Here is a 15,289-nt window from a genome sequence, read left to right on the forward strand (position 1 = left end):
AGATATCATAAACGAAAGAAAATCGAAAAGTGTTTTCTGCACATAACTTCACATAATTTCACATAATTTCACATAATTTCACATAATTTCAGTCGATCCGTTCAAGAGAAATCATGAACGAAAGAAAACCGAAAAGTGTTTCCTGCACATAACTTCACATAATTTCACATAATTTCACATAATTTCAGCCAGTTCGTTTAAGAGATATCATGAACGAAAGAAAACCGAAAAGTGTATTCTGCACATAATTTCACATAATTTCACATAATTTCACATAATTTCAATCAATTCGTTCAAGTGTTTTTTCCACATGACTTCACATAACTTTACATAATTTTGCATAACATTTCTTTTCGGATCGTTTTTGATGAGATAGTATAATTTTTAGACTTTTGAGCTCGAAGAAGCATAGAAAAGCTATCTCTCCAAGCTCGGAGAGCTCAAAATAATACATAAATCGATCCAATTATTATACGAGAGATTTTCAAATCGAAAAAATTTACCCTGATTCGTTCTTATATTTGGTCCTATTTTAATTTTTACATATGTTCACTTATGTACATTTTCTTTATATATTTCAATATATCTTTTAATATATAATATATATTAATATATATATATATATCTTTTAATATATAATATATATTAATATATATATAACTTTACTTTTTAATAAATATTTGTATTATTTTTAATAGTTTTTAAATTTATTAATTACTATTGATTTTATATATTTCTTAATATATAAAGATTATAATCTATAAAATTTTTAATTCAAAGTAGGGGAGAAGGGGGTCAATTGAACCCAAAAATTTTCATCAATTTTTTATTATTCCAATTAAAACTAAATAATATTTTTTTCTTGGAATGGTAATTTATTATGTCTTCTCTAATTATCGATCCATAAATTAGTCAATAAACAACATTGATTCTTAAATGATTAATTTATGCAAACGCGTCAAATGGTTCGATTCATCCCCGCTTGGGGGTAATTGAACTAATTATATTTAAACTTCAAACCCGAACTTTTAATATAAATAATAAATATGTTTATTTCTTTACCTATATAGCTCTAATCTTTAACCTGTAATTTTGTTGATTCATTTGTTGATTCATTATATCAAGTATCTAATAAAAAATTCAACCAACGCGGGATTTTACACATATACACTGTAGATACTTCAATAAAGCGCTCCGTGCACAATAATATAATAAATATACATATATACTTATATGTATAATATGCATATACAATATATTCACAGTAATATAATAATACAATAGAATTTTTAGCTTACAAAAAGAGAAAAAAAAAATTAAAATAAAATTTATGCTAATTTGGATTATTAAAATTTCTTGATTCAAAAAAAGTAACTAATAATAAAATTATTTCTTCATTTTACCCAAAATTAAGTTAAAAAAAGAATTAATTAAATTAAAGCTTTAAATAACCATAACTGTTTATTATTTATTATTTAAGGGAGTGAAGCGAACCGTCGAAGAGTTAGAAAACCGGAAGATACGTCTCCTTGAGCGGTGTACGGCGCATAAAGAAGAAAACCTGAGGATCTCAAAAGGCCTGGCGATTTTCTTTGAAAAATACGAAGAGTTAAGATCATGGCTGACGGGTATCGCGGATGCATTTCTTCGCGGCCACCAGGACATGGGAAGTGATTTGCCGATGGCTCAGGACTTTTATAAGATGCACTGCCAATTGTTGGAGGACTTGGGGAAACGTGGGGATGAAATTGACGAAGCACTGTCAGTTTTATCGGGAACAATTATGGAAATAACTGACGAGAGACAGCGAATTGCTCAGAAGAAGCACATTGAAGATCGTGTTGATGCTCTGAGAGACTCTTGGTTAGATTGCAGGCATACTGTTGAAGCAAGACTTCATCTTAGTGCTCTGTATGTCGATTTTCATGAAGCGGCTATTGCTCTGGGGAAAGAACTCGATGAAGTTGAGAGCGAATTCAAGAAACATTCGGATAATGCTGAAGAGGGAAGAATAGATGATTTAGAAAAACGATGGAATGAATTGCGGCCGCTTTATATGAGACTGACTAGTGCTGGATCTGCATTTTTAGCTGAAGCTGATAGGGTAATTATTATTATTATTATTATTAGTTTTTTTTTTTTTTTTTTATTAGTTGAATAATAAGTTTGATGGTGTTGTTGGATTATTTAAAGTTAAATGTAAGTTAATTAACATCTTCGGTAAATTTCAGTGCACTGATGCGTACTTGGACATCCTGCGTGCACGGTTGTGCGTAGAAACGACCTTGGAACGCTTCGCTAACAGGCAACTAACCGTGACTGAATCATGGGAGAACTGGCAGACTTCTGTTGTTACAACAAGGGAGCGGAGAATTGAACAAGAGAGACGATTTGAAGAAACTACTAAAACATTAGCATGGGCAACCAAGTTTGGTGAACAGCTTTATCCTATCATCACTTCTGAGTCTATTAAACCTTCTGTTATTCTTCAAGACCTTGAAAGTACGCAATTAGGTATTCTTCCGGAGTTGAAGAAGGCTGTTACTGAGTTAGATGCCAGAATCAAGAGCGTTGAGAGCTTCACTAATGGAGGTTGCTCATTTATTTTATAAATTATTATTATTATTACATATTTTTAAAGATATATGCTTATCCCGACATTACACTCATCGAGACCTTTCATTTGAGTACCCACATCAATTTTTCATATATTTTATATATTTATATATATTATATATATGTATATATGAAAAATATATGAAAATGCATGTGGGTACTCAAATGAAAGCTCTTGATCAGTGTAACGTCAGGATGAGCTTATATCTTTAAAAATGTCAATAATTAAGAAATGACCGTGTATCTTGTGAACTATTGACATTTTTAAAGATATAAGCTCACCCCGATTTTACGCTCATCGATACCTTTCATTTGAGTACCCACATCAATTTTTCATATATTTTATATATTTATATATATTATATATATGTATATATGAAAAATATATGAAAATGCATGTGGGTACTCAAATGAAAGCTCTTGATCAGTGTAACGTCTGGATGAGCTTATATCTTTAAAAATGTCAATAATTAAGAACTGACATTGATATCTTGTCAACTGATGCTATTTTTGAAGATATAAGCTCGCCCCAACAATACACTTGTTGAGACCTTTCATTTAAGTACCCACATCAATTTTTCATATATTTTATATATTTATATATATATTATATATATGTATATATGAAAATGCATGTGGGTACTCAAATGAAAGCTCTTGATGAGTGTAACGTCGGAATGAGTTTATATCTTTAAAAAGATACTTATTATTTTATATTTTTTTTTATTCAACAGATGATAATGTAAGCGAACGAATAAAAGAAAAATTATCAAAAGTTTACGAGCATCTTCGAACGACTGCAACAGATTATCAAAACCTTCTTGAATCATTAATTTCTATTTTCGATGATCTAGTTCAGGTAAATTATTATTAATTAAATTTTAATATGGAATTGTCTTAATTTAACAAAAAATTTTTTTTTCAGATTGAAAATAAAATGGAGGAAGTAAATGAAATTCGCAAAAATTTAGAGCAATCATCTGGATTTCTTACGGAATCTGGACGAGATGAAGTACGAATGAAAGCGGAAACAATAAATAAAATACGCGACGCGATAACAGAAGTACTTAAAAATGTTGAGCCGGCGATTGATCAAGTTATATCGAGAATCAGAACCCAAGAGCCCGCAGAAGCTGCAGTGCAAGAAACAGAAAAATTAAATCAAGTTTTTAATATTACTTCTGCTAACTGGGAGAACGCTTGTATGGAAGCCAAGTTTAAGTTTGATAAACGTTTGCTGTTTTGTAATTTTGCTGATGATTTGGATCGTATTGATGCTGATCTTATGCATTTAAGTGATCAATTAGCTGGCAGTGCTGAGTCAGGGCATCGTTTTACTGGCGACTCTTTGCCGGCTGCTGAAGCTGCTTCTTCAGCATTTTTGCATTTCGAAAAAACTGTTACGGTATTTATTATTTTTTATATGATTATTAATTTTTTTTACTGGCTAAAATATTAAAGAATGATTTTTCTTTAATAAATAAAATATTAAAAAGAGTAATTTAATTTTATGAGAATTACGAAGTAAGAAATGACCTTGTATCTTGTAAACTATTGACATTTTTAAAGATATAAGCTCATTCCGACATTACACTCATCAAGATCTTTCATTGAGGTACTCAAATTGAGTTCAACATCAGGATGAGCTTATATCTTTAAAAATGTCAATAATTAAGAAATGACCTTTTATCTTGTGAAATATTGACATTTTTAAACATATAAGCTCATCTCGATGTTATACTCATCGAGACCTTTCATTTGAGTACCCACATCAATTTTTCATATATTTTATATATTTATATATATTATATATATAAATATATAAAATATATTAAAAATGCATGTGGGTACTTAAATAAAAGCTCTTGATGAGTGTAAGATCAGGATGAGCTTATATCTTTAAAAATGTCAATAATTAAGAACTGACCTTGTATCTTGTAAACTATTGACATTTTTAAAGATATAAGCTCATCCCGATGTTACACTCATCAAGACCTTTCATTCGAGTACCCACATCAATTTTTCATATATTTTATATATTTATATATATTATATATATGTATATATGAAAAATATACGAAAATGCATGTGGGTACTCAAATGAAAGCTATTGATGAGTTCAACATCAGGATGAGCTTATATCTTTAAAAATGTCAATAATTAAGAAATGACCTTTTATTTTGTGAAATATTGACATTTTTAAAGATATAAGCTCATCTCGATTTTATACTCATCGAGACCTTTCATTTGAGTACCCAAATCAATTTTTCATATATTTTATATATTTATATATATTATATATATGTATATATGAACAATATATGAAAAATTGATGTGGGTACTCAAATGAAAGCTCTTGATGAGTGTAACATCGAGATGAGCTTATATCTTTAAAAATATCAATAGTTAAGAAAGTACAGTGCAATTTAACAAAAATCGTTATTTAATAAAGCAAAATTTTATTTATTTATACTTCACAACGGCAGTCACGTAGTGACTGCAAGGCTGCTAGTTAATATTATTAATGCAATAAATTTTTTTTTTTTTAGATTTTAGAAGAAAGAATAAAGGTATTTATAAAATCAACGGAGAATAATTTTGAACTAACCACACCAGAATCGGCACCGATGATAAATCGTGAGCTTTTAAAACTTCAAGAGCGTTGGGATGAATTAAAACGATTGTCCGAATCGACTCGAGAACGAATAAATTCTAGCATTGAGTACTTCAGGCTTCTTGAGGAGGCTAAAAATTGGTACCGAGACGGAAATAAGTTGATGATTGTAATAGCTAGAAAATCTTCATCAGCAAAGACCCCAGAAGAAGTACAGGAATGCTTGACAGGGATCGACGGCTACTTGAAGCCGGGAGAAGAACTCCAAGAACAACGTGTTGAGAAAATCCGTGATTTATCCACGAGAATCTTCGGCACTGATCGGCTACCGCAGTTCAACGAAGTGGTTGTGGAAAATCGCGAAACCCTCGACTCGTTTGCTGTGATAACATCTGAATTACGTACATTAGCGCAAAATTTGAAAAACTCAGCGGATATTTTCGAAGAGAAAAAACGCGAGAAAGAGGAAGAATTACGGAAATTAAATGCTGCTAGAGCAGAAGCCCAGGCTGCTTACGAGGCTGAAATTGAGCGTAAAAAAGTAGAGACCATGATGGAGGAGAAGAAAAAACAAGAACATGCGTTAAAAAGTTCTGTGTTTGCACAAACGGAAGAGGAGCAAAAGGTAGTGGAAGAAACCGTAACATCAGCTGTAACTACTAAAGAAATAATTATTCTACAAAAGGTAATTTAAATAGCTAGAACAATGAAATTGGATTAAATATTAATTGTTTAATATAAGAAAGTTGCTCATTTTTCATTCCTTTTATATTTAAATTTTTTATTATGAAAATTAATTTTATTTGTCATTCACAGACAGAAGTTGAGGAAGATTTACCGGTTCTCATGCCGTATGTTTACAATCCACCTGAAGAATCCACTAAAGATATAAAAAAAGAAACTCAAGAACTTGTTTTACCCGAGCCACCTAAGTTTATTGTCCCGCTGAATGACTCGACTATTGAGGAAGGCAATAGATTCATCTTTCAATGTAAACTAGAGCACGGAAAACCCAAGCCCGAAATTATATGGTATAAAGACGGAGTCTCGATACTTAATAATCCGGATTACTTAACCAGTTATGATGAAGAAACCGGTCAATGTATATTAACTATCGAAGAGACTTTTGCTGAGGATTCTGCTAGGTTTATGTGCAAAGCTTTTAATACCGCGGGATTCGCTGAAACTGGAGCTACTCTTAAGATTAAAGGTACTGTTATATTATTTATGATGAAAATTAGCAGGTACTTCTAGAAAAATATTTTTTTTTTTCAATTGCTTTTATAGCATTTGAGAGCATTTGCATTGATAGTAAATTTATTATGATATTTCGGCTGCATTTGAAAATTATCAATAGATTCATAATTAAGAAATTACCTTTTATCTTGTGAACTATTGACATTTTTAAAGATATAAGCTCGTCTTGATGTTACACTCATCGAGACCTTTCATTTGAGTACCCACATCAATTTTTCATATATTTTATATATTTATATATATCATATATATTTATATATGAAAAATATATCAAAAATGCATGTGGGTACTCAAATGAAAGGTCTCGATGAGTGTAATTTCGGAGTGAGCTTATATCTTTAAAAACGTCAATAATTAAAAAATGACCTTGTATCTTGTGAACTATTGACATTTTTAACGATATAAGGTCACCCCGACATTACACTCATCGAGACCTTTCATTTGAGTACCGACATCAATTTTTCATATATTTTATATATTTATATAAAAAATATATATGATATATATAAATATATATATATATATATATATATAAGCTTATATCGTTAAAAATATCATTAGTTAACAAAATGCAACAGTCATTCCTTAATTCTTAACATTTTCATAAATATAAGTCCATTTTGATGTTACACTCATCGAGAGCTTTCATTTGAGTACCCACATCAATTTTTCATATATTTTTATATACATGCATATATGAAAAATTGATGTGGGTACTCAAATGAAAGCTCTTGATGAGTGTAACATCAGGATGAGCTTATATTTTAAAAAACGTCAATATTCAAGAAAGTACAGTGCAATTTAATAAAAGTAATTATTTAATAAAATAAAATTCTTATTAAAATGAAAATTAACAAAAAAAAAATATTACAGAAACAGCACCGGAGCAACAACTAAGTCCTCCTACCTTCATAAAAGAGTTGCTGGGATCAGTTGCCAAGAAAGGATCTCCTCATTTCTTGTCGTGTAGAGTGACCGGTAATCCTCTTCCAACAGTCCAGTGGTTTAAAGATAACACTAATATTGAAGATTCTTCTCCCGATTACGCGATAACTTACAACAACGGCGAGGCTCTATTGAAGTTCATTGAAGTATTACCAGATGACAGCGGTGTTTACACGTGTAAAGCAACAAATAAACTAGGACAAGCGTCTACTTCAGCAAACTTACTAGTCAAGGGTAAGTAAATTTATAAAAAACTAAATAAAAATTTATCTTTTTTTAAGATGATGAAATAAAGTTTATTGCTCCCTAAAAAAAACTATTTTTAAATTAGCCGAAATAGATGAAAAGAAAACAGTGGAAGTTATTCAGTCGAACGGAATATCCAGTTCAACTCCAGAACTTCAAGAAGAAAGTGATAAAATTATTTCCAAGGTCAGTTTTATTAAGGAGCAGAAAATTATTCAAGAGTCACAAATAATAAAAGTAAGTTATAAATTTTTTTTATTTTTAAATTAAAATAAATTAAGAAAAAAATAATCGTCTGGCTGATGATTATTTATAGAATTCTTTGGATTAAGTTTCGAGAATAGAAGAAGTCTTTAGTCGATTCAATTCGCGTTAAAAATCTAGCAAGAAGAATATAAAATAAAAATAAAAAAAAAATAAAAATAAAAATAAAATAAAAATAAAAATAAAAAAAAATAAACTTAAAAATGTTTGAAAAAAAAAAAAAAAAAATAAAATACTATTGAGTTGATGATGTTCTATTGCAGATTGAAAGCCACACTGAAGAGATGGGAGGGAGTGTTAGTCACATTATACCTGACGCTTCTGCTCAGGAAATAACAACCTCCGTTAATCAGGAAGAAATAGTTGTTCCTGTTAAGGTTCAAACCGGTGTGGTTAAGAGCCCGGAGATGCCGGAACTTTTTGAAGTGCCGGAGCTGATTAAACCCAGTGTACAATTACCACTTAAAGACGTACAAGTGTTTGAGGGAAATACTGTGAGACTAGACTGCGTTATTATCGGTCAACCTGAACCTGAAGTAAGTATTATATTCAAGGAAATTTATCTTCCATTAAATATATTCAGTATGGATGTAACTATTTTTTTTTTTATAGGTAATTTGGTACCACGACGAGCAACCGGTTAAAGAGTCTGCTGATTTCCAATTGCTATTTCAAGGTGACAGATGCTCTCTAATTATTCATGAAGCTTTTCTCGATGACGCTGGTAAATACAAAGTTGTTGCTATTAACAGTCAAGGTGAAATTTCAAGCGAGTGTGTTTTATCAGTTATTCGTAAGTTTGTTACTCTGAAATATTTATTATTTTGAGGGGTTATACGCATTTGGAATTTTTGAGAATAGTATATTACACACCTAGGGAAGTAAAGTAAGAAATGTCTCAGATCACATGTAATTGTCGGCCGAGGCGAAGCCGAGGTTGACAAACATGTGATCTGAGGCTTTCTTATTTACTTCCCGTGGAGTGTATACTATTTTTTTGCTCGACGAAGGCGGAAAGCGGCAACTTTGTTTAGCGCAGCGGGACGAAAGTTGCCACTCTCCGCCCGGAGGGCAAAAAAAAAATTTTTTTTAATTTCATACATAATTAAGAAATGACCTTGTATCTGGTGAACTATTGACATTTTGAAAGATATAAGCTCACCTCGGCATTACATTCATCGAGACCTTTTATTTGAGTACCCACATCAGTTTTTCATATATTTATATATATTATATATATGTATATAATATATAATATATCAAAAATGCATGTGGATACTCAGATGAAAGCTCTTGATGAGTGTAACATCGGGATGAGCTTATATCTTTAAAAATGTCAATATTTAAGAAATTACCTTGTATCTTGTGGAGTTTTGACATTTTTAAAGATATAAATTCACACTGACATTACATTCATCGAGACCTTTCATTTGAAGACCCACATAAATTTTTCATATATTTTGTATATATATATATATATATATATATATATATATATATATATATATATATATATATATATATATATATATATATAGGGAAATTGAAGGGAAATTGAATTATATATCAAAAATGTATGTGGGTACTCAAATGAAAGCTCTTGATGAGTGTAACATCGGAATGAGCTTATATCATTAAAAATGTCAATATTTAAGAAATGATTTTGTATCTTGTGAAATATTGACATTTTTAAAGATATAAGCTCACTCCGACATTACATTCATCGAGACCTTTCATTTGAGTACCCACATCACTTTTTCGTATATTTTTATATATTATATATTATATATATGTATATATGAAAAATATATCAAAAATGCATGTAAGTACTCAAATAAAAGCTCTTGATGAGTGTAACATCTAAATGAGCTTATATCTTTAAAAACGTCATTAGTTAAAAAAGTATAGTGCAATTTAACAAAAGTCATTATTTAATCATTTTTTTTTAAATTAATAATTTCAATAATTTTTTCTTATTGATTATTTATAATTTTTTCAATTAACCACTAAATAATATTTCATATTAAAAAATTTTTCTTGATTTAAATCATAAATAAGTCTCCTAAAAAAAAATGATTAAAAACTCGGCCTTTTAAATTCATATAATCTCTCAAAATGAATATTATTAATTACACCAATCAATATTAATTTTTCAACCTAATCTAGCGTCTTCGGAAGCTGCCAAACAGTCAACAGTAAGTACTGCGCCCCAGTTCGTAAAATTAATAGCCGACGTTTTGGTATCCGAAGGTGAAGACGCTGTTTTTGAGTGTCAAGTAACCGGAGAACCCAAGCCCGATTTACGTTGGTACTTTAACAATGAAGAGATAGTATTTGTACACGAAAGAATAACAATGACACACGATAAAACGGGTAATTGTACGCTGAAAATATGCTCGACGACTGCTGAAGATAAAGGAAATTACGTGGCCAAAGCCATAAATTTGATTGGTGAGGCCAAAGCGATAGCCAGGCTGGTAGTCAAGCCAGCCAGCAATGAATCTTTCAAACGAGAAGAATTGATACCTATGGAAGAAAAGTTGGTGGCTCCTTCCTTTGAAGAAATTTTTGAAGACAAGCGCGTTGTTCTTCCCGGAGTGTCTACTAAATTTGAGTGCATAGTTCACGGGAAGCCCACTCCCAAGGTAATAATTAATTTTATTAAAATATTACATTAAATAAAAAATAAAAAATTATTTTGGATGGCTTTCAAAGTAATTAATTTGTCATCAAGAACGAAAAGACTTGATAGTTTGGCTCTGATGTGGATCTCGAACTCTCACTCTAGATTTGTCGGATGCCAACTTGTTAAAATGAAACTAACATACAGTACTTGTGCTCCCTTATCCCGTATTCCTAACCGAATTGATTCTTTGTATGTATCTCGGTATGTATCTCTGGCATCAAGGCTTAGTGTTGTGTTTGGTGGTTTGTTAGAAACATGTGGCTAGTAGTGCTTATAATTTTTACAGTATTTGTTGTAAGTTTGTTTAATTACAGCAGGCACAGCTGCACTCTTGACAGTTACTGTCATATCATTATTTCTTCTTTTAGTTTAATTTTTTGTATTATTAATAAACCCAAGCTATGCTGCTTTTTTTTAGATCCAATGGATGTTCAACGAGAAACCTGTGCACGGTAAAAGTTTTTTAGTGTCTGTTAGTGGTGACAGACAAGTTCTAACGATACCGGAAACAAATCAAGAGCACGTGGGATTTATATCATGTGTTGCTGAGAATACTAAGGGCAAAGCAACTTGTACTACGCAACTTGACGTTAAAGGTAATTTTATTGATAATTATTTAATAATAAATTTTTATTTTTAAATTTAATAATTTTTTTTTTCTTAATTTAATAATAAATTTTTTTTTTTTTTTTTTTTTTTTTAATTCAATAATTAATTTTTTTTTTTAATTTAACAAATTTTTCTCTTAAAAAATTTAATAAATTTTTTTTTTTTTAATTTAATAAATTTTTTTTAAAACATTTAAAAAAATTTTTTTTTTAAATTTAATAATAAATTTTTTTTTTTTTTAATTTAATAATAAATTTTTTTTTTTAAATTTAACAATCAATTTTTTTTTTTTTTTAATTTATTAATAAATTTTTTTTTTTTTTAATTTAATAATAATAATTTTTTTTATTTAATTTTTAATTTTATAAATGCCCTAATGGCTGTTAAAGTTAAGTGGCACGTCTTGTCTCTTTGAAGATCACGATTACTCTGTACGCTGTATTTTTTTTATTATTTGTATTGTCGCCTATCCTAGATGGAATTAGGTTACATGTTATTCGGCTCGGTCAAAAATAACAACCAAGCCGAGTGCAATGGTGCCACGGAGAGTTATTAATATACACACTACTGGTGTACTTCCGACCGAACGCTTCATTCACTGCAGGGTCGCATAATCATAAGTCAACAAAATAGAATTTTAAGCTTCTGGTATTCCATGAAGGTCTTATGCCTCGTTAAAGTTAGTCACACTTGTTACTTACTGGACATTCTAGGACTTTGCTGAAGAAATAACAGTATAAAATATCATTCATACTTTTGTATGTTTTTATTGATTTAATTTATCGATTTCTACATTGCTAAATATTTACGTGGGCTTAAACTAGTTTTATATCCTACCATATTTTTATTTGTTTTATTTCAACGTCTGGAAAGTATGGAGAAAAATAAGTACCATCTAATCTTAGATTTTTATATTATTATTTTTGAAAGTTATTTATCTTCAATAATTTTATTTCTTCAGTTGGAGATATTTTTTTTAGTCTAAACTTTAGCAAGAAATTATAAATTAAGATTTATTTACTGATAAAAAATTTGAATAATTTAGTAGGGCAAAATATTTCTTCTTAAAGATATTGTTGTATTAAATTATTTATTTTAAAGATGATATTTAAATGATAAGATATATTATTAAGAGGATAAAAAAAATTGTGTGTACAGGATAGTCATATGATAGAATCAGTTTTTTTTTAGTGAAATTTAGTGTCATTGCAAAGGTCATAATTAAGAAATGACCTTGTATTTTGTGAACTAATGTAATTTTTAAAGATATAAGCTCATCCCGACGTTACACTCTTCAAGAGCTTTCATTTGAGTACCCACATGCACTTTTGATATATTTTTCATATATACATATATATAATATATATAAATATACAAAATATATGAAAAATTGATCTGGGTACTCAAATGAAAGCTCTTGATGAGTGTTACATCAGGATGAGCTTATATCTTATAAAATCTCAATAATTAAGAACTGACATTGCTATCTTGTCAACTAATGGTATTTTTGAAGATATAAGCTCATCCCGACATTACACTCATCGAGACCTTTCATTTGAGTACCCACATCAATTTTTCATATATTTTATGTATTTATATATATATTATATATATGAATATATATATATATATATATATATATATATATATATATATATATTATATATATGAATATATGAAAAATATATCAAAAATGCATGTGGGTACTCAAATGAAAGGTCTCGATGAGTGTAACATCGGGATGAGCTTATACCTTTAAAAACATCAATAGTTAAGAAAGTACAGTGCAATTTAACAAAAGTCATTATTTAATAAAACAAAATTTTATTTAATTATAGTTCACAACTCACGGCAGTCACATAGTGACTGCAAGGTTGATTTAATAATTCTATTTCTTCAATTAAAAATATTTTACCTAATTTTTTTTTACTCTTTAAATTCTAGCCAAAACTTATAAATTAAAATTTAAAATTAGCTATAGCTGATAAAAAATTAAATAATTTAATCACCAGATTTCTTCCTGAAGATATCACAGTATTAAATCATATATTATAATACCAAGCCACTGAATTATAAATTAGATGAAGATGATAAATATAATTGTCAATGATCTTTAGGTCACTAAAAATTTAGCTGTCGTATGGCCGTCAGCCATTCCTGAAGAAGTTTAAAACTCGTTCTCCGACGCACGCAGAATTTGCGTTATTTTTGTCATCATCTTAAATACAGTAGCAAGGTGTAGAAAGAGTTAGTAATACACATAGAGAAGAGAAAGAGAAACAGAGAGAAAGCATTTTGGATGAGCGTTTGCTTAGAACAGAGTCTGCCGGTCGGTTCGACGATCCCGACGTAGTCTTCCCGGTGCTAGGTTTCCTATTCGAACGAATTTAAACGATTGTAATTTTAAAAATACGTGTCAGTATAAATATCTCTTTTTAATAATACAATTATCAAGTGATCTTGAATAGTGTCACGTGGTGAATAATCTTGAGGTTCGTTTTGATATTATTCTTCTTAATAATATTTCCTATAATCACATCAATATATCAGTCTAATTATTTATTTAATTAACATATCACTGAATTATCTCATTTTCGAGAAGATCATACAGTAGATTAGGCTGATGAGTGATTTGTGAACTACGTGTTTACTGACGAGTATGTAACATTTAGGAAGAGGACAGGCAGCTGCATCTAATTTTATGTCTCTCGCATTCATTTGTGCTTTTGCTTTTACTCTGGCATAAATAAGTTTTGTTATAGTGTTTTCTTAATTACAATTGTAATTTTAATTATAATTTTGTAGCCAACTTTTAAAAACAGGTGTCGTTGTTAATTAACTTAATTATTTAAAACTTTTACTTTAGTATCTATCACCCGTCGCATTAATTAACCGGTAATTTATTTGATTTATTTAGTTTTTATTATTTTTTGGGTATTTGTTTTGAATTAAAGAAGAAATAATTATTTTTGGTTAATTATTTGACAATTTATAAAGTGGAACAAACAGCTTAGATTTCGTCTAACCAAATACACACGCTGGTGGTCATCTCGATTTATCTCTGATTTATTTGTACGATACTTTGGTATTCTGCCAAATGTCCGTAGCTCCAAGAGCTGTTTCATGATCCACGCGCTGGAAGGCTAATTCATAAGAATATATATATAAATATTATTATTTCGTGGAAATAAAAATTTTGCTTATGAAAAATAAATTTGATTAAATAATTAAAAAATTGAACAATTTTTTGTAAGTTTAAATTATGATTAGAGTTATTAACGGAAAAAAATAATTTTGTTATAAAAAGTTTTTGATAGAATTATTTAAATATTTTTAAAATTGAAAATTTCTTCAATAACTCTAATAAAAAAGAAGAAAGCAATTTATAATAATTTTCAATAATTTTAAAACTAGCAACCTTGCAGTCACTACGTGACTGCCGTGACTTGTGACCTAAAAGAAATTAAAATTTTGCTTTATTAAATAATGACTTTTGTTAAATTGCACTGTACTTTCTTAAATATTGACGATTTTAAAGGTATAAGCTCATTGCGATGTTACACTCATCAAGAGCTTTCATTTGAGTACCCACATGCATTTTTGATATATTTTTCATATATACATATATATAATATGTATAAATATACAAAATATATAAAAAATTGATGTGGGTACTTAAATAAAAGGTCTTGACGAGTGTAATATGAGCGTGAGCTTAGATCTTTAAAAATGTCATTAGTTGACAAGATAGCAATGTCAGTTCTTAATTATTGACATTTTTAAAGATATAAGCTCATTGCGATGTTATACTCATCGAGACCTTTCATTTGAATACCCACATGTATTTTTGACATATTTTTCATATATACATATATATAATATATATAAATATACAAAATATATGAAAAATTGATGTGGGTATTCAAATGAAAGGTCTCGATGAGTGTAATTTCGAGATGAGCTTATATCTTCAGAAATATCATTACTTGACAAGATAGCAATGTAAGTTCATAATTATTGACATTTTTAAAGATATAAGCTCATCCTGACGT

At 29.1% G+C, this 15,289-nt stretch overlaps 2 protein-coding genes across 10 annotated transcripts in view; one reads left to right on the forward strand and one right to left on the reverse strand.

The window, feature by feature from the left end:
* The window catches only part of LOC123267683, a 141,393-nt gene that overhangs the window by 40,751 nt on the left and 85,353 nt on the right, over nucleotides 1-15,289 (reverse strand). The window lies entirely within an intron of this gene.
* Nucleotides 1-15,289, forward strand: part of LOC123267682 — a 62,074-nt gene that overhangs the window by 28,260 nt on the left and 18,525 nt on the right. For 8 of the 9 annotated variants that reach the window (XM_044732459.1, XM_044732457.1, XM_044732456.1 and 5 more), the window contains 12 exons: nucleotides 1,481-2,104; nucleotides 2,232-2,592; nucleotides 3,351-3,475; nucleotides 3,542-4,021; nucleotides 5,166-5,915; nucleotides 6,047-6,440; nucleotides 7,361-7,666; nucleotides 7,764-7,915; nucleotides 8,206-8,478; nucleotides 8,555-8,735; nucleotides 10,109-10,587; nucleotides 11,047-11,225. In XM_044732459.1, the coding sequence (XP_044588394.1) occupies nucleotides 1,481-2,104; nucleotides 2,232-2,592; nucleotides 3,351-3,475; nucleotides 3,542-4,021; nucleotides 5,166-5,915; nucleotides 6,047-6,440; nucleotides 7,361-7,666; nucleotides 7,764-7,915; nucleotides 8,206-8,478; nucleotides 8,555-8,735; nucleotides 10,109-10,587; nucleotides 11,047-11,225 (4,304 nt within the window). The remainder of the gene's footprint in view (nucleotides 1-1,480; nucleotides 2,105-2,231; nucleotides 2,593-3,350; nucleotides 3,476-3,541; nucleotides 4,022-5,165; nucleotides 5,916-6,046; nucleotides 6,441-7,360; nucleotides 7,667-7,763; nucleotides 7,916-8,205; nucleotides 8,479-8,554; nucleotides 8,736-10,108; nucleotides 10,588-11,046; nucleotides 11,226-15,289) is intronic. The other variant, XM_044732453.1, reaches the window with a different exon arrangement.

This window comes from Cotesia glomerata, linkage group LG6 (assembly GCF_020080835.1).
Source record: "Cotesia glomerata isolate CgM1 linkage group LG6, MPM_Cglom_v2.3, whole genome shotgun sequence".
Classification (NCBI taxonomy): domain Eukaryota; kingdom Metazoa; phylum Arthropoda; class Insecta; order Hymenoptera; family Braconidae; genus Cotesia; species Cotesia glomerata.